General features: G+C 35.1%; 1 protein-coding gene across 20 annotated transcripts in view; it reads right to left on the bottom strand.

Annotated features, from left to right (window-relative positions):
* vps50 (VPS50 subunit of EARP/GARPII complex) overlaps positions 1-26,095 on the bottom strand; it is a 307,794-nt gene that overhangs the window by 256,004 nt on the left and 25,695 nt on the right. For all 20 annotated transcript variants that reach the window (XR_012395216.1, XR_012395215.1, XR_012395217.1 and 17 more), the window contains exon 5: positions 12,483-12,536. Coding sequence is in view for 4 of the 20 variants with exons in the window: in XM_017352306.4 (XP_017207795.1) it covers positions 12,483-12,536 (54 nt within the window). In the remaining 16 variants the exon portion in view is untranslated. The remainder of the gene's footprint in view (positions 1-12,482; positions 12,537-26,095) is intronic.

Here is a 26,095-nt window from a genome sequence, read left to right as displayed (position 1 = left end):
AGCAGAAACAGATGCTTTTTATGCAAAAGCGCCTCAAGGAAAACCGTTCATTCCTCGGAACAGCCATAAGTAGCAAATTCCCAAAGAAGAATGGACCGTATTGAACTTCACGCCCGGAGAACATCCCGAAGCCAATGAAGTACCGTCAAATAAATGACATTACAAACAGAAGCGCAACAAAAGCATAGTGTTGGATTTGTTCTGGCGTTCGGTCTACTGACGAACACATGAAAGGCGTGAGGTTAACTGGGTTTTCTGTGCTGAGGAATCACAGGCGGTTCGTTTAGCCAGAGCATCTGCAGAATAAATCAGTGCGATTTATTCAGGGGAATGTGTGTTTGTGAGACAGTGAGCTTTTGAAGTGCCCTTGGAGTTGCCCTCGCTAGAACAGTAAGCTGAATCCAGCCTCAACCCCGTTGAGTCACAGGGTCCTTAAGGGATCCGGTGGGCTTCGGAGTTCAAACAAGAGTGACTCACTAGTCTACATGCACACACTGCAGAGATTTGGGATTGTCACTCTTGTTTGAGTTGTTTAGAAACATGTGGCGTAATTCAATTTACTCCCTTAAATGATCAAATGACTAAGTTGACAGCGTGACAGTTTCTCAGCTGACAAAAAAAAAAAATCTTTCAACAACAGATTAACAACTAAAAATTAAATGAAAATGAAGAAAATGATATGTGATTTAGGACTATTAAAAACAATTAAAACAATGGTTTTTCATATTTGTGATACATTTGTTATGGCTTTGAATTGTATATTGCACCTTGATCATTTTTGGATGTTGAAAACTTTGATGAAAGTGAATTTATTTCTTTTTTACTTTTATTTTTGTTTAGTTTTTTTTTTACAATACAGAAAAAAACAAAAAATGACTATTTAAAAAAATACAGAACAATCATTTAACAAAAAAATGCCTGGTAACATATATCATTACATATATACATATCAATATACACATACATAAATACCTAAAGTCAGTGCTTAATTTGTGAATTGCGAGGTCCCGGAACAGATCGGGGTAACGGATCCGGCATGTTACCTGAGGATGGAGAGGTGTCGCGCACGAAAGTGAAGAGGGTTGGGGAGTCATGAAAGAAAATAAAAGTGAACAGTGGATGGGGCGGTTGATGAGGGGGATCTGTAAAATGAGGTGCCGGATCCGGTGCACGTTCTGGCACAAATTAAGCCCTGCCTACAGTACAGGGCTTGACATTAAAACCCACCAAATGCGGGTAGATTTCACCTGTATCGGGTTAATCAGATACTCCCACTAGTGCTACATACTTTCTATGTAGATACCACAGAACAATTTATTATATTTATATATGATAATATTACTAAAGTTCCTCAAAAAAAAAAAAAAAAACTCTAAATGAACATGGGGCCATACTTTACAACTACTTGTTTCATTTTTCATATAATTTATAGTTTAATTCATTGTCTTAACTCCTTTTTTTGTAACTGTTTGTAAAATTTACTAGCAATATCTGAAAGAAATTGTACCAAATTTTATACTATGGTTGTCTCTAGCCATGTCATGCATATCCAGGCTGATCAGTTTTAACCTTATCCTTTATTTAACGTCCAAAATGACTGAACTGTGTGCAATGTAAAAATCCAAATGCAGACAAACTGCAAAGTGTGAAATATAAATACAGAGCTTACAGTAATCCAATATTAACAACTTGATACAGCACCAGAAAACAAAATGCTCAAAATAATACAGCTTGATTTTATTTAAGCTATTGGTTTAAACATGGGGCAAAAATGCTTGAAATTTAAAAATATTTTCAGTGTGAATTGAGTCTTGTGTACTTCACCCAAAATCCATAATTAGCTTACCAAAAGGCTTTCATCTAACATACACTGACATTAACTGTGAATAGAAAAGTTACAGCCTCAATAGACTCCAAGGCATACACAGACTGTGTTTGATGTACTGCATACAGCAAGTTTTTGCAGTGATATTTTGTCACTTTTTCGCTTTTTTGTGTGATAGGTATTATAAAATATATCTCAAGATATCTAAAAGCACAGGCTTTTATGATCCAGCTCAAAAGCATGGCTGAAATCCCGTTTTATCTCTGAAAAGCCTGGGACAAATGTAGGCTGCTGAGGTGTAAAATGGCTTGTGGCGAAGCACCAGCAGACCTAAAAGCTCTTCAAATGGAGGAACGCAAATAGCCATATGTCTCTCTCTCTCTCTGCTTCTATTTGCAGAGCACATATTGGGAGGTGATGTTTTTAGTGTTTAAAGCTCTCGTGAAGTGAATTTTTTTTTAAGTTTGACGTAATCTCAAGTGATACAAGAAGATAGGGTGGGACATAAAGTAGCTTCTCCCCTTTTAAAAAAGCAGCCAATAGCATTTTGTTTTTATCACAGCTCTGCAAGTGAGAGTGATTGAGTTTAAATGAATATAAAATGAAAAGTATTGAGAAGGGGGCGGGTCATGTCAGATACTAGAGAGCATTTGATTGGTCAGAAGATTTGATGAGAAACTGAAGTATGAGGTGGCGTCAAACAAACCATTGTTTGTTTGGATGTTTATATCTTCAAAATGCAAATTGTCACTATTTTAGAGCACACTAGCTAATAGATATCTTTGAGACCTACAAATTAATACTAATGTTGATACTAATATCCAACGTTATTTTAATTTCAAGGGAGCTTTAAGTGAGTTAGTATTACACTGATCTGAGCTAAACTGAACTTTAACATTTACCATTTATACTGAACTGAACAGAAGGAGTTTTAATTTATCAAATATCACTGCTTCCTATTGATCTCAAGTATATTCTCTCTGTGTAAATTTAACATTAATATTTACGACCCTTCCAAATATGGTCAAAACTAACCATATCATATTATGGCCAATTCCTAAGGTTGGAAATGGACCTGTAAAACTATTTCCATTTTTTTTGCCACATACCTTCTTTGTGGATTTCAGAGAACAATATATTATATTGATTCATGCTTTATACTGTATTTATCATAACATTACTAAAGTAAAAGGTTTTTTTGAAGCTTAATAAACATGGGGCATGTTTCTATCTTCTAAATCCAAGTTTTGTCAATGTTTTGGAGCACACTAGCTTCTAGATATCCTTAATAACAAAATACTGGTACTAACATCCTGAATGTTATTTTAATTTCACAAGATCTTTAAGCAGGGACATTTGCATTACACCGATCTGAGCTTATTGGAATGAAACTGAACTTTAACAGGAACATTGTTTTTTCCTTCACTTTCGCCCATTGGTGAAGTTTTTTTTTCCTCGTCAGTATTGCCATAGTTCAGGATTTGTAGAGCTGCACATCGAAGGATTACTCTTCAGTGTTTGAACTCTCAGCAGTAAATATTAAACCACATTGAACTGAGATAATCTTTAATAAACTAAACTAACATTACTAAGTATTACTAAGTAGAGTAAATCTCTACTGTAAAAGGTTTAGAAGCTTAATAAACATGGGGTACGTTTATACTTTCTTAAAGCTTATACTTATACTTTCTTTCTTTATACTTTTTCTTAAATTTGTCACTCCTTTGGAGTACATTAGCTTATACACTCACCAGCCACTTTATTAGGTACACCTGTCCAACTGCTTGTTAACGCAAATGTCTAATCAGCCAATCACATGGCAGCAACTCAATGCATTTAAGCATGTAGACATGGTCAAGACGATCTACTGCAGTTCAAACCGAGCATCAGAATGGGAAAGAATGATTTAAGCAACTTTGAACGTGACGTGGTTGTCTGTGCCAGACAGGCTTGTCTGAGTGTTTCAGAAACTGCTGATCTACTGGGATTTTCACGTACAATTATCTCTAGGGTTTACAGAGAATGGTCTGAAAAGGAGAGAATATTCAGTGAGCGGCGGTTCTGTGGACGCAAAGGTCTTGTTAACACCAGAGGTCAAGGAAGAATGGCCTGACTGGTTCGAGCTGATAGAAAGGTAACAGTAACTCAAATAACCACTCGTTAAAACTGAGGTACGCAGAAGAGCATCTCTGAACGCACAACATGTCGAACCTTGAGGCGGATGGATTTCAACAGCAGAAGACCACACCGGGTGCCACTCCTGTCAGCTAACAACAGTAAACTGAGGCTACAATTCACACAGGCTCACCAAAAATAAACAATAGAAGATTGGAAAAACTTTGAGTCTCGATTTCTGCTGTGACATTCAGATAGTAGGGTCAAAATCAACAACATGAAACCATGGATCCATCCTGCCTTGTTTCAACAGTTCGGGCTGGTGGTGGTGGTGTAATGGTGTGGGGGATATTTTCTTGACACACTTTGGGCCCATTAGTACCAATTGACCATCGTGTCAATGACACAGCCTACCTGAGTATTGTTACTAACCATGTCTATCCCTTTATGACCACAGTGTACCCATCTTCTGATGGCTACTTGCAGCAGGATGATGCTCCATGTCAAAGTGCAAATGGCCTCCACAGTCACCAGATCTCAATCTAATAAAGCATGTTTGGGATGTGGTGGAAGGGGAGATTTGCATCATGGATGTGCAGCCGACAAATATTATACCTTATACCTGTAGAACCTTGTAGAATCTATGGCACGAAGGATTAATGCAATATTGAAGGCAAAAGGGATTCCAAGTACTATAGTAATAAGGTGTACCTAATAAAGTGGCCGGTGAGTGTGGCAATCCTTGAGACATACTGATACTAACATCAAAAAAAATTTATTTTAATTTCATGGGACCTTTACGTGACATTTGTTATAAACTGATTTGAGCTAATCTAAATTAAACAGAATTTTTTTAATTGACTTTAGGTATACTGAACTGAAAGAGTTCCAATTTACCGATTTGAAATATTATAGCTTTTACTCTCGTTCATATACTGTACGTTAAGCTGTTTTGACGTATTCTACATTTTAAATAGCACTATAGAAGTAAAGATGAACTGAATTAGGACAGCAGGGGTTTATAAATAGTGCTTTGGTGACCCTTTGGCTCCTAGTTTTTGACTATGCATGAGCGGGTTTTCCTGAAGCGTTCTCTACTTAAGGTTACAAGGCTAGAATATACTTAGAACTTCAAAACATCAACCTGAGCTATAAATGGATAAAAGGATTAATGTTATGGGGCTTTTTACTCAGCATGCATCCTCAATGTTGTTTAAAAGCATGATGGAAAGTATGAGATATGTTACTTTCCACCACGATGACGAATACAAAAAGAATATGTAATGCTTTTTGTGTTGGCTTACAATAGCTCAAGGGCAATTTACTGTAGGAGTAATCTTGAAATGTTTTCTGCTCCACCGTCTATTATAAATGCTGGATTTGAGGTCAGAAGATAAATATCTTCATTCCGTTTAGGATGAAGGCATGTTTGGGGACATTTAAGGTGAAGTTTGGCATTTCTGTACCAACAACAAATAAAATAGTATAACCACAATTTATACGCTGTTGAATATTTCCATTTCTACCATTGATTGAACAGATTAGTTCATTTTCACTAAAATAATTTATTCATGATATCAGGACGATTATTTGCACGTTATATAGCAATTTGGACCTAATAAATATGCAGAATATTTATTTATATTTATATTTATTCATTTTTATATTAATTTCAGTGATATTATTGAATAATATGCAAATGTTTGGGTAAATTATGCACAATACAATTTGTAAAGTCATATTTTCTGTATTATTTGAGAGGACTGCAGTATCTTTGTTTACCAAGCATGTGGTTCTAATTGTATTTTGACAGTTTTTGATTAAGTTTTTGTGTTTATTTTAATTTTATTTTTTACCTTATTTTATGTTAGGTTGGGTTTTTACATTTATTTTATTGCAATTATATATACGTTTTTACTTTTATATTAAAGTGTAGTTTTTCTACACTCTAAAAAATCATTCCACATAAATCGACACATTTACAGAAATTAAAAATAAAAAAGGCTACAGATTCTGTTTGGCCCTACTAATACGGTTTTAAAACAAGCTGCTCCCTCAAAGCAGTACCAAGCTCTATTGACAATCAATTGTTTATAGAAAGGGGTGTAACAGTACATATATTGATTTTTCTGTCAACTCTTGGAGAGATTCAGTATGGTAATAAATATGTGGCAATGTTGATGTGTTTGAGCTTGGAGGACTAAATCTGCTGTGCTGCTGCTACTGCTTTAATTATCATGGCAGAGCAAGCACAGAGACATGCAGTCTGAGAACACACTGCTACTGCAAACATTACATACATATAACCCCTTATAGCAGATTTAAACACAGGAGGAGCTGGGGTCTCAGGAAGAAATGCACAGGACATGCTAGCATAAAACAACACTGAATATGTAAAATGCTGACGAGCAATCGCATTGGCTGCTGAGGCAACAGCAACTATTCACCTACACTGTGTAGGAGTGGAATAGGTGAGAGCTACACTGAAACAAATTATGTTTGCGAAAAAAACTATTGATTCATGTTTACATTTAAACAAACAAATTAAATTGAGTAATGTTCATCTTAATTTGTTCGCTTAAATTCAACCCAAATAAATAGTTTACAACCACTTAACTTTAAAAATTTAGTAAATCCAAGCAATCATTGAATATTTGTTTTAGTGTATCAGCCTTCGAGTGCATAGAGTTTCATGACAGAACTTTGTATGTATGTACAGGCTCATTGGGAAAATGTGCCCTGGTGTACATTTCGAGAACAAAAAAATATGTGCTCACGGCTGCATTTTTTGTGTAAAACTAACGCTTTAGTGCAGTACCGATGACTGCTTACCTCTTTAAAGATGCCTTCCAGAAATCAGGGACAACAACCCCCCCCAAAAACGATGTGAAATCGTGGTAAATATATGCGGCCACAATGGTTTTTCTCTTCTCATTTGCTTTTGAAAACATTATTGGTAGTGTTTAGTGTGTGGGTTAGTCAATATCAAGCTGATATATAATGCACGATGACAAACCAACCATCTTCTCTCACGGAGGCAAACGATCTCATTAATATGCGAAGGAATGTGCTTTTACAGGAAATGGAACATATGACAAAATGTGCCCAAGTAACATATTGGGGATTCTCAAAAATGTACACAGCACCCTCTAGTGGAATTGAGAAACTGCAAGACAACATAGTCTAGGGTACATATTTATCATTTCTTAAAAATGTAGTCATGGGCACATATTTCTAATGAAATATGGGTTATTATTTTTGTACTTTTAACAATTTAAACTATTGTTCAAAAGTAGCAAAATAACTTTTTTTAGGAAAGAAAATTATAATTTTATCAGGAAAGATTAATGTTTCATTCAAATAATCCTAATAAAACATAGACAAATCACAGATTGTACAAAAAAAATTAAGCAGTACAACTGTTTTCAACATCGATCATTTTGTGAGCATCAAATCAGCATATTAAAAAGATTTCTGACAGATCATGTGACATGGAGTGGAGGAATAATGCTGAATAAATTACATTTTATAAAAATTTATATAGAAAACTGTAATGATATATATATTTTTTTTTTAAAAGTATGTTTTTACAGTATTATATATGAATGAAATGTAGGCTTGGTGAGCAGAAGACATCTCTGAAAATCATCAAAAAGGCTGACCCCAATCCTGTCGGTCTACAAGCAGGCAGTGTTTGTGTTCAGAAACACTGTGGCCTGTTCAAAGCTGTTATGCATTTTTTTTTTACCCCTGCCACCTAGACCTCAATACAAACAGACACAAAGAGATATGGCAGCGTCTCTTCAGAGACGACACATCAGAACAACCTCACCCGCTGAGCTTTTGTCCAGTATGACATGCACAGCTAAACACAAAGAGGAAAGACTGAAAAAGTCGTCTCTAAAGCAACATTTGAGATATGATGAAACCTATAAATAAATCATGCCTGCAGAAATTGATTTACAAAGAAGGGGACAGTTTTTATGATTTAAGAGGATAGTTCATGACAAAACTGAAAATTCTATCAGTCTTTAGTTGTTTCAAATCTGTTTGACTTTCTTCAGTTAAACACAAACGAAGATATTTGAAGAAGATGTTGAGATGCGGATCAAATTATGATTTGAGTTTAATTTTGCACCCCAATTTATTACACATGACATTGTTTTTCATTACCTTTCTCTCAGTTTGATGAAAAGAGTGAAAGAAAAGAGTGTTTGTCTTATTTTATTGCCATTCTGAATTAAATTACAGTAAAGTTTGACAAAATCTGGAGGTAATCGTTATCTTTATTTGAAGCAACAACAACAAAAAAATTATTTTGTTTCCTATTTTATCCAGAATTGTGCAGCTCTGCCTGTAACCATTGACTCCTATTTTTTTTTACTACACAGTAAAAAGTCGTTTTGTGGTCTTGCAAATTTCATTACATTTATATATACACTTTTCCCAGTGCTGGGTTGCGGCTAGAAGGGCGTCCGCTCCATAAAATAAATATAATATAATATAAATAAATATAAATATTAATATAAATATAAACAAAATATGCTGGAATAGTTGGCGGTTCATTCCGCTGAGGCGATCTCAGAAAAATGAATGAATGTACACTTCATTACATAAAATTATTTCACGTTGTGTTTTCTATTGAAATAATTTTAAAATTGCTGTAATAAAATTTATCAATTTTATTATATGAATTTAGCTATTATATTAAAATAATTCCAAAAAGAGAAAATATTGAGTCAATCCAAAGAGATTAAAATGATCTTTTTCAAATTCACAATCATTTCCTGCTACAAAGCTCATAATGGGCCTACTGGAATTTCTAAGCTGATGACCTTTTTTAATCTACAACCTAATTTTCTCAGTTTGTTTCATTTTGTTTTATTTATTTAAATATAACATACACTGATTGAAGGGTAAAAGTGCACCATTTTAACCAATGGTTTCAAACTCAATTCCTGGAGGGCCACAGCTCTGCGGTTTTTATCTCCAACCACCTCCAACTCACAGCTGCCTAACAGTCTCTAGCAGTCTCGAACACCTTGATTATTTTGATCAGCTGTGTTTGATTAGGGTTGGAGCACAACAGTGCAGAGCTGCGGCACTCCAGGATCAACTTTAAGAGCTATGTTTTATAACATCATCCACTTTAAATAAATAGATTCTACTCATAACGCATGTACTGGAGTTTCCCCAAGGACAGTTGAGAAGCTTTTCGCTGCTATTTTCTTTCTTTCACAAAGGTAAGAACGTCATTCATGAAAATATAATGACTGACTAACTTTTAAAGTAACCTACATTTTTGTTAGTAGTCTTAAAAACAAAGCTCTACAGCATTTAACATACAATGTCAATAGTTATCAGTTTTTGTCTGTCTTCAGAACATCTTATTTTGTGTTCATGAGAAGAAAGGAATTCGTAAAAATTTAGAAACCGCTTTTAAATCATTGTATACAGTAACAATGATTATCGACAATCGAAAATAAATATTGGTAAAGGGATCTAAAAATGTTGACCTTAAAATGGTTAAAAATAAATAAATAAAACTGCTTAAATTCTAGCCGTAATAAAACAAATAAAATACTTTTTTTCTGAAGAAAAAATATTATAGAAAATACTGAGAAAAATGTCTTACTCTGTTAAACACAATTTAGGAAATATTTAGAAAAAAAATTCACAGGACAGCTAATAATTATGACTTCAACTGTATGGAACGCATATTCTGCAGAGTTCTGTCCGATCCAATTTTGAAAGAACTCTTTTGGCCTTCTGATGTCAAAATTAAACCATTATCAAGAAAAAAACAACTGACAACTGCCTCCATCAGGGATCAAGAGGGAATCCAAACACAAATCCTGACACACGATCAAAGCACAGCATTTCAGGCTGTGAACATCTTTAAGATCAATTTCAAAGCAGTCCAAAGTGATCCATTCAGGGATTCACAGTGAAGTTGAAGGACAAGAGAGAAATACGACCAAAGGCAAGAGGCACAGAGCTTTGACTTCTGCTTCCACTTTGATCCCAAATTGCATGGAAATCACAGTTTCTGAAGCCAATCAGGCAGCATCACCTGCTAAACGCTCTGCACAAATCTCATTTTCAAAAATATATATTTAAAAAGCTTAACGGTTTCATCACCGTGGTGTTTATGAAAAACACCCCATGCATGGTGGCTATGAAAGATACATTTTTTTATAATATTTAAATCTTGAATTGTTTAATATTATCATTTGATTAAATAACAAAAAAACACATTTAATTACTGTTTAGTTGAATTTTTATAATCTGATTAAATAACAATAATAAGAAAAAAAAAATGTTTAATTAATTAAATATAAATTATAAACATGATATTAATAATATGCCCTATTGAATATTAAAACATTTCAACAACAAATGGGTCCCAGATTCTTCCTTTCCAAGTGGCTTGCTGCAATACAGTGCTGCGTAAGTTATTATAAAAAAGTCATTTACTATTAATTACATCATTAAAAATGTATTAAAACAACTTTCTAATTACTTTGTCTAGGTTAGGTGTTTTAGTTACCCGACTTAATACTACTTCAAATTCTTACAAATCACAAAGCAAACACAATACAAATAAACTCTTTAAATGTATTAAATTTGATAGCCTTTTATATCAAGTTTTTAAAAAGGACACTTGAGAAATGTTAAACAAGCATTAAAACACAAAATGTTTCAAATAATGAGATCAAAGTTCAAAAATACAAAATATTTACATTAATTTCCATTATTGTGCGTGTTCCATATAATTATTATGTGATACAGACACATAAAAACAAAATCATAACAAAAAAAATGTAACAGATATTTACATTATATATAGTTTTATCCTAGACATATATATATATTTTTTTTTTTATATAAATACAAATAAACATTTTCCCAAATATATGCATGCATGTGTACATTTATATATAGGTAATAAATATACACAGTACACACACACACATTTTAAGTGAAATCTTTTGTTTTAAATGCAATTAATTGCAATTTATTTTTGTCCAGCACTATATATGAGCAACATCACACAAGCAGCAGTGCGATATGGCTGTATATCAGCACTGGTTGAAGGTGTGCGTTGTGTTCCACCAGTGACGATATACAGTAAAGCCATATCGCACTGCTACTTGTGCAATATTGCGTTTATGCAACAGTTTGACGGCATAATAGTGTGTTTAAAAAAGAAAATCAAACACGGAGAGTCTAAAAAATCCTTTTGTATTAGACTTTGTTCCACCGTTCATTCACATCTGCAGCTGACGTCAGAACAGCAGAAACCAGTTACTACTTCGCCAACGCCACTTTAGAGCTGGCATTTGAGCGATTCTCTAGCGTAATGTCTAAAGTGACGATAAAACAGGTGATTTTGCTCATATTTTAAGATTTTAAGGTTGACCTTGACATGAAATGCCATCAGTTTACAGAGATTTCCCAGTATTTCTCTGTTGCAATCGGGAAATCAAAAAAGCCAAAGCAGCACAAACCTACCAGATTTCTGTTGTTTGCGATAAGGAAAAAACGCTAAACACATGCGGGTATTTCTAGTCTGCACTAACGAAAACCGCAGACTCATTAGAAACAAACAGATGGACATCCAAAATATACAAAAAGTGGCCAACACAAAATACATACATTCCTGATACAGTTTAAGTCCCATCTCACATTCAATACACTACAATTTATATGGTATAAATACAGCACTACAACATTAAAAAGAGAGAGATCGACATAGAATGTCACTTACCAGTTGTATAATGATTTGATCAGCTGTAGTTTGAATTGAGTTTTTCTATAGTTTTTCTCCTCTAAGGGCTTATTATACTGTCTCTGTTGCCATTTTGTGGATTGACAACGTCAACTGTTTTAGCTCTGCTCTGTATGACAGGCTGATAGATGTAGATCTCCAAAATTATAAATATTTAAAATGGTCAATATACTTATAAATAAACTGCATAGCTGCAATCCAAACAACTACATTCTCACCTAAAAAAAAAGCCACAATAGTACATTATGTTGTCCAACAGCTGCAATATCTGTCAAACTGTAGAGAGTTTATGAATCTGCTGTCACTCTATGTCGGCAGAGTGATACAGTAGGGTGAGGAGGCTGTACGATTGTTGTTATTAAGGGAATATCGCACGGCTATCAGCCAATGAGATTCGAGGAACCAGATAAAATTGTTGTATATACAAATACAATTACAAATACAAATTACAAATTACTTACGCATATCAGTGTTAAGTAAATATTTATTTACCTGTAATTAAATAATTTTGAAATTGAAAAGTAATTCCTTATTTTACTTTTACAACAGAAAACTGATTACAGTACAGTAACTAGTTACTTTAAAACTAATTTCACTCAGCACTGCTGTATAACCCATAAAACGAGGAAAGATTTTTTTGCAGTTAAAAAAAAAAAACACTTTCAATTCATTTCTCTAGCGCTGATGAAAAAGGAACCCGCTGGAAGTCATATGTTAATTAAAGCTATCCTGTGGACCCAGACTGCTTACCTTCACATAGGAGGGCTGTTTCTCCAGAATGAGGTCCGCCACTCGTTTAGACACCTGTAAAATGAGAACAAGCTAAAGGTTAACATCTGTTCCCCACGTCCGAGCCTAACAAAACTACATAATCCGTTCATGCATTCGACACCTTTTTTTTAATCATTTCAGGCATTAGCTGAGGCCTTAAAAGTAGCACAAGGAAAATAGATTTTAATTGAATTGAACTCTATTTTAGGATTTTTATGTCCTCAATGTGTGCAGTAATGACTCTGTAACAATATAATAAATGTTTTATTAGGACGTTCAAACACTGAGCAGGTGATAATGGCTGAGTGAAAGGTCAGGCTGTAAAATATAAGGCTTCAGGGGTGTAAAAAGATACAGAAACTATATGACAAAGTTTTACTCCAATAAAGGTAAATATGGCTAAAAATATAGTAGATAAAAATATACAGTATGTTTCATCATGCTGAATGATCTTCTGGAGAAACAGTCAACAAGCAAACTGGCCTAATATATTTAAAGACTAATTTAAAGACCATTTCAAAAAATGAATGCAAAGCAACGGACTGTAATGTATAGAGGAATGAAAACATGGAATGAATTGCCATCAGACATCACACGCTTTGTAACAAGTAAAATGAGGTTTGAAAAATCGTTTAAGAAATATTTAATGAAACAATATTAAGGGGATTGTTGATCTGGATGCTTTGTATGAATTTAGTTTTATTGGTCTTTGTTGGTATGTATTAATGTAATTTTGTGTTACGTTCGATGGACCCCAGGAAGAATAGCCACTACCTTGGTAATGGCTAATGAGAATCCTGATTAAAAAATTAAAGAATAAAAAAGGGGACTTATTACGCAAGTATCACTTTTATAGGGTGTTTAAACAAACTTGTGTGGCAGCAGTATGTGAATATAGCCAGCCTCTAATGGTAAATTAATTAATTCAATTTTTTTTTTCTTTTAGAATCGGACTGCATAAAAACACAGAAACACTTCGATTGACATTCTCCCTTTGTAAATCATCACAGGGGGAAAGCAACACCCATTAGTGACGATCTCTCCCTCATTAGCATAAAAAGCCCTGAGTGAGAAGCAGCCATTTGGAGGATGCAGCTATCCAAATGTATAGGCGTGTGTAGCTTCACCCTCTTTTCAAAATCTCATCTCATTTGAATTTAAAGCGACAGTCACCAAAAAAGGCACAATTAGGAATAAAGCCTAAAAGGGGCAGTTTCAAAGAGTTATAAAACATTATTTATGAGGTATTTTGAGCTGGAACTTCACACTCTACAAAAATCCAAAACGTATTTTACATCTTGTAAAAAGGGGGGAAATGGGTCCCCTTTAACACACACAATTACATAAGCTATATTTATTTAAGTATTTATTACACAGCTCTCTGAAACATTTGATTCTGGTCAAAGACAACATTTGTGCATCTACATGTTATTCCCAGAAAACAACCTTTAAATCTAATAACACAGGCTCATCTTGGTACTTTAGTTATCTGGACCATTAGTGAGCACATTAATATTTCAGGCTCGTACACACCGGGACGCTTTTAGTTTGCGTTTATCGTCAGAGTTTTTCCAAAACATTTTTCCGGATTCAAACCCAATCGATTTTCACTGGCGTCGAGCAAAAGAGTATGCAAAATCCCTTCTTGATGTTAGGTGGCGCTACACAACTTTAAGCTTCTGACACCCGCTTATAACACTGAAGAAGATGACAAAGTTGACACGCTTGTTGTTATGTATGGTTCAAGTAGCAGCTCCAGCTCTAGCGATGAAGAAATTATTATTGTTTACCAGAGCAATAAGCAGCTCCATGTTTATAATCTTCTTCAATGTGCACTCGCAAGTGTTGTTTACTGTAACTTCAGCAGCCCCTTGCATACGATCAAAAGTGCCAACCTGATTGTCAAAACGAAAAAACGAGCATGAGGTTTTTTTTTTTTAAATTACCCTTTTACGCCTGGCGTTTTGCGCATTGGTGTGCACAATCACATTGACGCCTTTTATTTAGTCACAAGGCATTAAACGTCGACGGAAAACGCAAGCAAAAAACATCTCGGTGTGCACAGGCCTTAAGTCACAGGTTTGTTTAGGTTTTGCTTTATCTTTATCAGTCATAAAAATAACGTTACGCTTCAAATTTTAACATGGCGGTAATATCACAAGCATATCTGTTTGCTTATTTAGGTTCACTGTGTTTCCTTATATTTATAGTAGCCTAGAGCAATATCCAACATGCCTATAATTTTGAAAGTTGTAAATTGTAAGTTATTTGTGGTCTGCTGAAGTAATCTGTTCAGTTGTCTTGTAATATTTAATTGATAAGCAAAATAATAATGAATATAATAAAAAATATATATTATAGAAGAACAAGGACACCTCATTCTACACAGTTTTTAAAAACACTTCACTGATTGTTCCCAGTTTAACAGAACTTCCTCTATATGTGTTTTTCAGCCATCGATAAACTTCTGGTGAAAGTTTGATGCGTTTCTTTAACAGCATCAATAATGTAATCGAATTAAAATAAAGCCCATTAAATAGATTTCGTTTCGTTTTTCCAGTATAAAATGAGAGGAAAAGCTGTTTAAACACATGTGCCGTCAGGAGCAGCAAGTGAGCGCAGAAACTCCATTGAAAATACCATGGTAAAATTGCCCTTTTCATGTATGATGCAGGAACAATGGAATTCAATGCAGTGATTTGTGTCTGGTCTGAGACTCACTTCATATACTTTAAACAAGCCAGCTCCTAAAGGCTGGGAGTTTAAAATGGCATGACAGTTCCAGAAAGCACACAAGCGGGCTTATGCAAAATTAAAAGTCCCTGTGCAGATGAAGAGATGGCTAAGGCAATAGATATGGGCATCACATATGTGTGTGTGTGTGTGCGTGTGTGCGTGTGTGTGTGTCAGAAGTGAGAGGGCGGCGCGGCTGTGAAGTGTTGGCGTGGCGGTGAGAGCTGAACAGATGGCAGACTCAGCTGAGCAGTGGCGTATGTTAGCAGATCACACTGTGTGAAAAGCTGAGGCCGACTGGCAGGAGAACACTGGGATGTATGTGTATGTGTGTGTGTATGTATGTATATGTGTGGGACGGAAATGACTCAAAAACCACCTCAACTCACATATGCATTGGTTCTTGGTCTTTAGGGGATGGTTGAAATAGAATTTACAATGATGTCATTATTTAGTGTCAAATCACTCTAAACCTGCATGATTGTCATGTAGAGAATAAAATACTGAACATTGATCGATGTAAAGACAATCATGACAATGAAAGTCAGTGGGGTCCAAAACAACATCAAATTAAAAATGTCTATGTGCATTTCAGAAGAAGATCACTCGCACAGTTATATATTGTATATTTCATGTGACATTTTATTTTTCTGTCATGTTATTCTGCCAACATGGGGTGCAATACGGGGATATTATTTTGGGAAAAAAAAAATTACTTAAGTGATTTTTTAAAATGGCTGCATATAAAACAATATACTTTCTATACCATTTATATATATATATATATATATATATATATATATATATATATATATATATATATATATATATATATATATATATACATACATATATATATACATATATATATATATATACATATATACATATATATACATATATATACATATATATATATATATATATATATATATACATATACACACACACACACACATATATATACATATATATACATACATATATATATATACATATATACATATATATATATATATATATACATATATATATATATGTATATATATACATATATATATATATATATATATATATATATATATATATATATATATATATATATATATATATATATATATATACATATATATATATATATATATATATATATATATATATATATATATATATATATACACACACACACATATATATATATGTACACATATATATATATATACACACACATATATATATACACACACATATATATATATATATACATATATATATATACATATATACACACACACACACTCGCCGGCCACTTTATTAGGTATGATAACGATAACGCTCAATAACGCAAATTTCTAAACAGTCAATCACATTTAGACGATCTGCATAGTCAAGACGATCTGCTGCAGTTCAAATCGAGCATCAGAATAGGGAAGAAAGATGATTTAAGTGACTTTGAACGTGGCATGGTTGTTGGTGCCAGACGGGCTGGTCTGAGTATTTCAGAAACTGCAAATCTACTTTTTTTTAACTAGTTTTTTAAACACAACCATCTCTAGGGTTTACAGAGAATGATCCGAAAAAGACACCACAGTCACCAGATGTCAATCCAATAGAGCACCTAAGGGATGTGGTGGAATAAGAGGTTTGTATCCTGGATGTGCAACTGACAAATCTGCAGCAACTGCGCAATGCTATCATGTCAATAGGGACCAAAATCTCTGAAGAATACTTCCAGTACCTCGTTGAATCTATGCCACGAAGGATTAAAGCAGTTCTGAAGGCAAAAAGGGGTCCAACCCGGTATTAGTAAGGTGTACCTAATAAAGTAGCCAGTGAGTGTATAACTAAAAGTATAGAAAAAAATAATATAGACATATGAACATTGTGCATATATGATACACACACACACACACACACACACACACACACACACACACACACACACACACACACACACACACACACACACACATGAATAGTATCTAACTGAGATCAAAATACCACTGATAAAGGTTTTAATTAAAATAGACGAGTAAATGATGGCAATTTTACACAATGTCGTTTTTGCCACAACCGAACATTATAATCACAAGTGTTACCAATGTAAAGCTGCACTGTTATTAACACCAGCCGTAGCTACTTACGCAATGAGTAAAGGCATTTTCACAATGTGCAAATATGAGCAAAAAGAAGATCTGGACTTTTCACAAAGGTTCACTGCTCCACCTATTGGTCATTCATATCAGTAAGACCCCACAGAAAGAATCAATGCCAGAATGAGAAAACCAGCTGTGAGGATTCATCCGGTGTGTAATACCCCCCCACCCCAAAGAGAAAAAAAACACTAAATAGATCCTCTCAAAACAGGTGGACAACACACTGCTTTGGCTTCAACAGGCCAAGTGTGACGACAAGCGGTGAACCTGTCTGTCAGCGATGCACGAGAGCGCCCCTGTGAGCGATTCCTGCATGGCTAATGACTCCAATTAGAAATCTATTAACCAGAGCTTGCACAAGAGCCGTAAACAGCCTGTCATTTTCTCTACCACTGCTTCTACAAATCCAAATTACAGCAGCATTCAAACTCAAGCTTTCTCTCTCTCACAGCTCCATCGCATTTTCCAATTACGCCGATCTTTCTTATGAGGACACAAAGGAATATTAATTCATTAATAAAAATTCAACATTAATATAGTTCATTTTGGCTAATGAATACAAGTAAAGACATCCTCCAGTCCTCTAATTTTCTAAAACAGCATTACTTTTGATTAGGGCTGGAAAGAGACTGAAGAGTAAACTGCACAGGTCTGCGGTAAACAAGATATCTGTTGGGTCAATATGGATTTATTTATATTAAAAACAAATCGATTGATAATCACAGACAGACACAAACAAAGCATGCTTTTAAAAGAATTGCTTTAAGGATTAATGACTTGATTTTTTTTTAGTAATCTATTGTGTTGAAATAGACGTAAAGTGTGGAATGTTTAGAAACTAATCTCTTTTTAAAAATTGCTCATTGATTTTTTTTCCCCCCTAAAAGACAAAATACTGCTTAAATGTTTGGGGTTTTGTTAAAAAAAAAAAAACTTTTAAAGAGGCTCTTATCTTCACAAAGCCTGCATTAGTTTGATAACAAGATAAAGGACAATATTAGTATTCTTTGTATCTTTTGAAATATTATTATGATTTAAAACAGCTACAATACATTTCACATTTGATTCCAGTTGATGTCTTTCATCATTAACATTTCAATGTGTAATGTATTCCTGCATTTTCAGTTTCATTAATCCACTCCTCACTAGGGTTGGGTACCAAAACCCGGTGCCATTATAGCACCGGTACCATGGTAACCGGTATGTACCGGTATTAAATCAGCGTATGAATTTCGGTGCCACTGGTGCTGCGACCTGAACATAAGAAGCATTAAGGGGTGCATCAAAGGAACTCATTAGTATGTGTTGTCACACCATCTCTAAATTTTTATTTCTAAACAACTTTGAGGAATATGGACAGGCGATGTCAGGCATTTGTTCTTGTTGCTTTTTAAAAAGATTTTATCAAATTAAAGATTTTTCTAGAGTCATCCACCATAATTTTGTGGCTCAAAAGTATCGGTTTAGGCACCGTTTTGGCACCAGTATCGTTTTAAAAGTATCGATTTAGCACCGGTATCGAAAAAAAAAAAAACGATACCCAACCCTCCTCCTCACACGTGTTACATGATCGTTTTTGATCACATGATGTTTTTATATGTTGTTTATTTACCCTCAGGGTGCTTTCACACTTGGTTCAACTACCTGGACCAAACCCAAGTTCAATTGTCCCCCCTTTGCCACTTGCTTTGTGTTCACACATAGATATATACACTAGATATCACATACATACAAACCCTGAGCATGCATCAATAGAGCGGCCACATTTGTACGGTGATCTCAGGACAAATGTCATTCAACTGCACCAGTCAAGACTAAAGCCAATTTGAAGTTGCTGGACTTTTGCGCTGTGTACGGGTGTAGTAAGAAGCAAACAAAGAAAACAAAGCACAAAGGCAGAACATTTCATAGGTAAGATTACATTTTTTTTATTTTTATATGTCACAAACATTTGTGCTCAACAAGTAACATTATTGATGATAAAAACGTCCTCCACTGCACCTTGGTCCCACCTTCATTTCAAAGAAGGGCTACCCTGTACTAAAATGGCGGCTCTATAGGTGCATTCCTTCCAAGAAACACCAATAGCAGAAGCAAAATCTAATGTTAATATCTATGGTGTTCACACCGTCTTTTTTCCTTGTGAACCCCGGTACGCTTGCGTCATTGAGCTGCTGTTGTTAGGTGATGGCCACTAAAGCAAATCGCCAAAATGGAAAAGGCGTACCCGCATTGCTAACCTTCTGCTTTTACTGAAACTTTTGGTTTTGGACATAGAGAAAGCAACTTACATTCATCTGCCGCTAAAATATTTTAAATGTTCAGAACATAATGTGATGTCTGCAGAAGCTGTGTTTGGAGGAGACAATCAGACATTATTACCACTGTGTTTGCCCTGGGTCAGTCCCGCTCGTCACCATAGTACAGTACATGATTTACAGACACATGCACACGAAAAACGTTATGAAAACGATAATTTGTTGCACAGCCGGCGGTTCACTTCCAATAGTTGGTATGGTTGCATTCATTTCAGAAAAGAACCGGACCAGAGCTCACGTGAACCTACCCCCATACCACCTCTTTCAGGCCGACGCTGGTACGGTTCACAGGTGCACACCCGAGTTCAGAAGACAGCGTTCACTCTAGCTAAACATACCCAACTATGACGTCAAAAGAACCTGGGTGCAGACCAAAAGTGCTAGTGTAAAAGCACCCCCGAAGTACGAAAAAAATAAATAAAAATCGCACTTGAGTTCGTTTTCCCTCTTGGTGCGGTTCATTTGGGCAGCTGTGAATGTAGCAATCGCACAGGAGTGCACACCAAAATGCGTACCGAGACCTCATCGAAAAGGTGGTCTTGATACGCTTTCAAATAAACTCTGGAGCGGTACGTTTGTGGTAAGAACATGATCTGAATAGACCCAACCGCAAAAAGTACTGCACTTTTTTGGACTAATCCAGCTGCCGTAGACTGATGCGCTGTGCATTATAGGATGTGAAGGAAAAATATTTGTTGACATCGCTTTACCAACCAACAGGGAGAGAGGGAAAACATTACCTGATGGATCATAGGTAATATTTCCAGAAGATGACCATGTCGCAGTTTAGCAAAATTAATTCACGCCTCCTCCTGAAATGACTTGCGATGCGCCTTTGCCGTTTACAATGCATTAAAACATTGCTAAATGTATAGTTTTTCAAAGTGATGTATGCAAACTACAGGGCTCGAAATTGCGACCATTTTAGTCGCATATGCGCCCGAAATTTAAGCTATGCGACTCATAATATATATTGGGAGCATTCGTGCGACTGCATATTATGGTTGTAGTGCGACCTGTTTTTGTTTTTTTGTTTTTTTCTAAAAACGTGGTAAATTCGCTCTTCCCTGCCGCTATATTGGTTCATATTAGCCGTCAATCACTCAAGACTTTCTGCTGTCAGATGACAGGGAGGGAGCTTTTGTGACCGCGGGGATTGCAAACGGCTGAAGTGTGAAAAGTACACTGAATCTCGATGCGCTGCATGCACTGCGTGTTCAGCCAACACAATCTCACGGCAATTCATAACTTTTTAATACGTTTCCTCATGAGCAGGCTGCAACAGCGCAAATGTCCGCTACAACACCATCGCATCGCCATCGCAGCATGATGATGAGAAATATTATTCATTATTAGTATTATTGTCATCATCATCATCAATAATATTTTATAATTATTCAACATTCATTTTGGAATTATTGCACAAATATTAAGTCATCACAGCATTAGTTAGAGAGTTGTTTCTGGGTTTTGTTAGTCCCAATTGATGTTGTTTTCAAATACAATAAATCCCTTAATACACAACTTGTCAAATATATCATTCATTTTTGGTGGATGCTCCTAATTTTTTTCTGGTGCTCCTAATTTTTTTCTGGTGCTCCTAAATATTTCAGGTTGGGAGCACCGGTGCTACCAAGTAAGAAAGTTAATTTCGAGCCCTGAAACTATATAGAATACTATGACCAGGTATACAATCAGCCAGCGCAGTCGTCCATAGTAAAAAGCTGCATTTTGTGTCTGCCGGTTAGTTTACTTGCGAGAGTTCCATTGGTTCCATTGGTGTTTTCCCGCATGCTAATTCTGACCAATAAAAAGCAGTTCAGGAAATACATTCAATAACATTTGGCCAATGAGTGATTTTGTTTCATGACTGCATTTTGGTTCTTTTTAACGGGTTCAGACCAAAGCAATCAATGTGGTGTGAAAACAACCCAAAACTGCAGAAAAACGCTACAATGTATCATTTGTGGCCTTTAGTCTGGACCAAATGAACTGAACAACAGATGTGAAAGCCCCTAAAATCACCAAATCCAAACACAGGGAGAACATGCAAACCTCGCACAGAAACGCCAACTGGCCCTTCTTGATGTGAGGCCACAGTAATAACCACTGAGCCATCGTGCCGCCTTCTTTTAACTTGTATTGTTTAAAATTTAGGTAGCATTTTTATAATGTGGGATTCAAAGTAAAAATTTAATAAAAATAAAATAAACAAATATTTTTATAAATAAAAATAATGAAAAAAAATTCACACAATAATTAGATAAAAAAATGAAATTGTTTAAAAAAAAAAAGTCACATTTTCGAACTACCATATTAAACTGAAGATGTGTTATTCATTAACTAAAAAGCCATTATTCAGTGTACTTTTCTGAAGTTCAACTTGATGTATCCTGGGGCCAGTGACATTAAAACCATTGTTCCATTTCCAGCCAAATTAACATCAGTACGCTAGTGATGCACATGAAATGACTTTGGATAAAAACATTTGCAAGTGCATAAATTCATGTAGGCTAGTTGAGCAATTTTTCGGTTCTGTGCAGCTGCCTTTAACCATCAAATTAGCAGATCAAACTGACCCGTTAAACAGCAAACGCATAAAAAAAAGTGGTACTTCGATTTCACACATCAGGAGGTTAAAACTTTGTGCACATTCATTCATGATACTAAATATGAAAAAAAAATAACACAATGTATATGAAATAAAAACGTAAACATCAAAACGTGTCAAGTAAACATCCTTACATATTTATACAGCCTTTTGTATTTTGTAATTCATGTTTTTTTTTTTTTCTTGTTTATTTATTTCGAATTGCATTATGGGATCTTGATCTTTCTTCTAAAAACTTTTAATGTTGAAAAGTGTCTTTTATTGACATTTTTAAATAGTATGAAGTCATATACTGTCTGGGTTGGTGTTGTAAATTATGATATAAAATAGTGCTTTTTTTGTTATGCTACAGACTTAATACATATATACACACATTTTAGCAGTTTGAAACAATATATTGCATAAAAAACAATGTATACAGTCAAGCCTGAAATTACTTAACCAGTAAGTTTGTTTTTGACCCGAAATGAAACAGGCTTCTTCCGAAAGATAATAAGACGATGTGCAATAGGCATCATAAGGAAAACAAATATTTCTCAGCTTTTATTTACATTTGAACCAAAACTTTAAGACAGAATTTGAATAATTTCAGGCTTGACTGTATATTGTCTTTATGTTAATATTTATTACTTTAAAAATATATAGTTTCAAACTACTAAAATGTCAATAAAATTCACTTTGTTAGACTGCAGTGTTGAATTTTCAACATCAAAAGTCGACAGAGCAGAGATCAAGGTCCCTTAATGCAATTCATATCCGTAAATAAAAGGAAAACAACTGTAAATCACAAAATATGGAAACTGTTAATTAACAGATATCTTTGCTGTTCATCCTTGGTGAATACATTTATTGATTTTTTTATCTTTCTTTTTCTCTCACCTTACTTTGGAACATTATTGTAAATAAAAAAAATCTTATTCTATATATAAACAATAATTGTTAGATTGCTGTTCCTCGACTTGCAACAATTCCTCAAAGAAAAAGCCCAAAATCATCCAACTGAGAATGTTATCAGCACTGAAAACTTCTTCCTGCACCTCCACACACACACAAAAAGATAAAGGAACAGGCTTATTCTGAAGCAGACTTTCACCACAGACATGCAATTAGCTCAGTGATGAGCTCCTGCCAAAGAAGTGTCAGAGCTGCATGTTAGCAGAAGAATGAGGCTGTAACCTCCAACAGAGCAGGAGGATTTCTCTCCCACTGACCCAGCGGATCCACAGAAAGCTACATCTGCCTCTGCCACTCATTTAGCCAATATGCATACACCTATTCCAGAAAGATAAACACATCATTATCACAATCGACACCAACGTACCTCAAAAAATTTGAGACCTAAAAGGGAGCCACTGCAATGACTCCAACGCCAAATCCCAATTCTATTCATATCCTCTTGGCCCTTTTCCCTATGGTTTTGCACATTCACGTTAAGGGTTCGGTGTGTCCTTATTCTCCTTAGCTTAAAGGCGTAGGGCTAAAGGGAAGGGCTAGATACTGTAGCCCTGAAAGAGAGATTTTCCAGGACCACACTAAAAACCAAAGGGTTTGAAAATTTACCAGAATACACCATCCAAAATGGAAACATGGCTGGGAATGAGACCGGAAGTCTGAAGCCAAACAGATTAAAATGGCTGCGCCTGCTCATATGCGAAATATAAGGTCAATACTATTCTAACTCTTTGAAAAGTGCCTTTATAACTCATGATTAACCCTCTACTGCATGGTGTTGCCATATGGCGACATGATATGTATGTTCGTTTCCCTGCCACTGTTTCTTTAAGAACAACTAGGGCTGCATGATTCTGGCAAAAAATGTAAAATCACGATTTTTTTATTATTTTTTTTGCTTAGAATCAAGATCACGATTTTCTCACGATTCTGTAAATGTCAAATAATTCTCAAACATATGGTGAAACAACAATAATAATATTAGGCCTATGTGTAGGTCTACTGTTGCTTAAAATGCTAAACTTTGTATAGTCATTATGGTGACTAGAGACTTTCAATATGTCCTGTTTGTTAATTCACAGTAAAACTATGACATCAGAATACAACTATTCATAATTCTACAGTTGATTTATTATGTTTAAGACATGTGCTTGTCATCCGTCATTGACAACATTATTAAACCATTTGTTTTAACTGGTAAAATTAGAATTTTGTCATTATCAGATTCCTTCTTGCATTATATTCAACATTATATATAGGCTTGGGTCATTATATGGACAAAGTAAACATTTATTTTCAGGCACAACACTTTGTGTTCGTTATGCTTGTCGTAATCATAACTCTAAAATGCCATATGATCATTTAAATTATGAGTGCGCAGGTTTCACTTTCACTTCCGATTGCGTCTCATTGCTGCTGTCCAGGCCCGTGCAGAGACCGTCCAAAGGGCATGTGCAGGATAAATTTTTTGTAGAGGGGGGGGGGGGGGGGGGGGGTGGATGCGCGCGTACTGAAGAGCGGTGTTATCGCGCGCGTACTGATCAGCTGTGTTGTGTTGTCGCGCGCGTACTCAAGAGCGGTGTTGTCGCGCGCGTACTCAAGAGCGGTGTTGTCGTGCGCCTACTGAAGGGCGGGACCGAAGGTGTGCCGCGTCGCGGGGGCACTTTTGATCATTTTGGAAGGGCACTTTCTATCCAAGACTAAAAACGGCATGTGCACTGCACAGGTTGAGCCCTATGTGTGCACGTGCCTGCTGCTGTCCCTGTGAAAAAAAACATATACATGCAAATCAAACCTCCCGAATGGCCCTCAAATGATCGCTCCGTGCCACAAACCAAACGTTATTGACCACTTTATTACCTGTTATTCACAGCCTATGCAGGTTGTTTTCACTAAAGTAGGCGTCATGCGTGCACGAGCACGTTCTCGGAAGTAAACAAACAGCTGCCAGTCAGCTCACGTGCGATTATGTGGCCACGATTACATCATTACATGAAGACAGAAATGACATTTCTGGGTAAATTATACCTTATAAATACAGTATGTGACACTTTTAATGCTATTTGAAGGTGTCCATGTTCTTGTGAAGACTTGTGCGGCTGCCTTTACTCTTCTCTCCTGACTTTGAAAATATAATTGGCTGAATCGTAGAAAAGCTAAATTAAGATCGTGTGCAGGGTCGAATCGAAATCTTTTTTTGATTAATTGTGCAGCCCTAAAACCAACGTTCAAATTTTTTTTGTTGGAAAGATAAGACCTTAGTGTAGCGAGTGATGTGCTTTGGTTAAATCACATGACATGCAATGTTTTTCTGTAGCACGATTTCTGACAGTCTGGTGTTTATTGTGAGTAGTTGCTGAATGCAATTGTAAACGTCAATAAAAACAAAGGATCAAATTATGTCAGATCCACAAAAAAAATCTGAAACATCACCTCCAGTAAGTTATGAAGACATTCACAACTCAGTTTTTTTTTTTTTTTATATAATTTTTTTGTAAATTGATTAAATGTATGTGTTGCCAAATGGTGGTTTATATCTACTGTATGTTGTATACATAATAATACAATATTATGATTGTTTTCAATAATATTCAGCAAAAAAATAAATAAATAAACTAAAGCTGTCGAAACATGAGTTGTTGGAAAGTATGTTTAAGATGCCATTTATAAGTTCTGTGTTAAAGCTTATAATACTGCAACACTAATTAAATCAAAACAAACAACACAATTATTAATTATAAGTTTTAAATTTCTAAATTAGATCCACTGTTGGATGTTGTTGCAATGTGGCAACATTTTATAAAGTACCTTAAAAAAAAGACA

The sequence above is a fragment of the Danio rerio genome, chromosome 19 (assembly GCF_049306965.1).
Source record: "Danio rerio strain Tuebingen ecotype United States chromosome 19, GRCz12tu, whole genome shotgun sequence".
Lineage (NCBI taxonomy): Eukaryota > Metazoa > Chordata > Actinopteri > Cypriniformes > Danionidae > Danio > Danio rerio.
The sequence above is the reverse complement of the archived record's forward strand: the minus strand, read 5'-3'. Positions and strand labels throughout refer to the sequence as shown.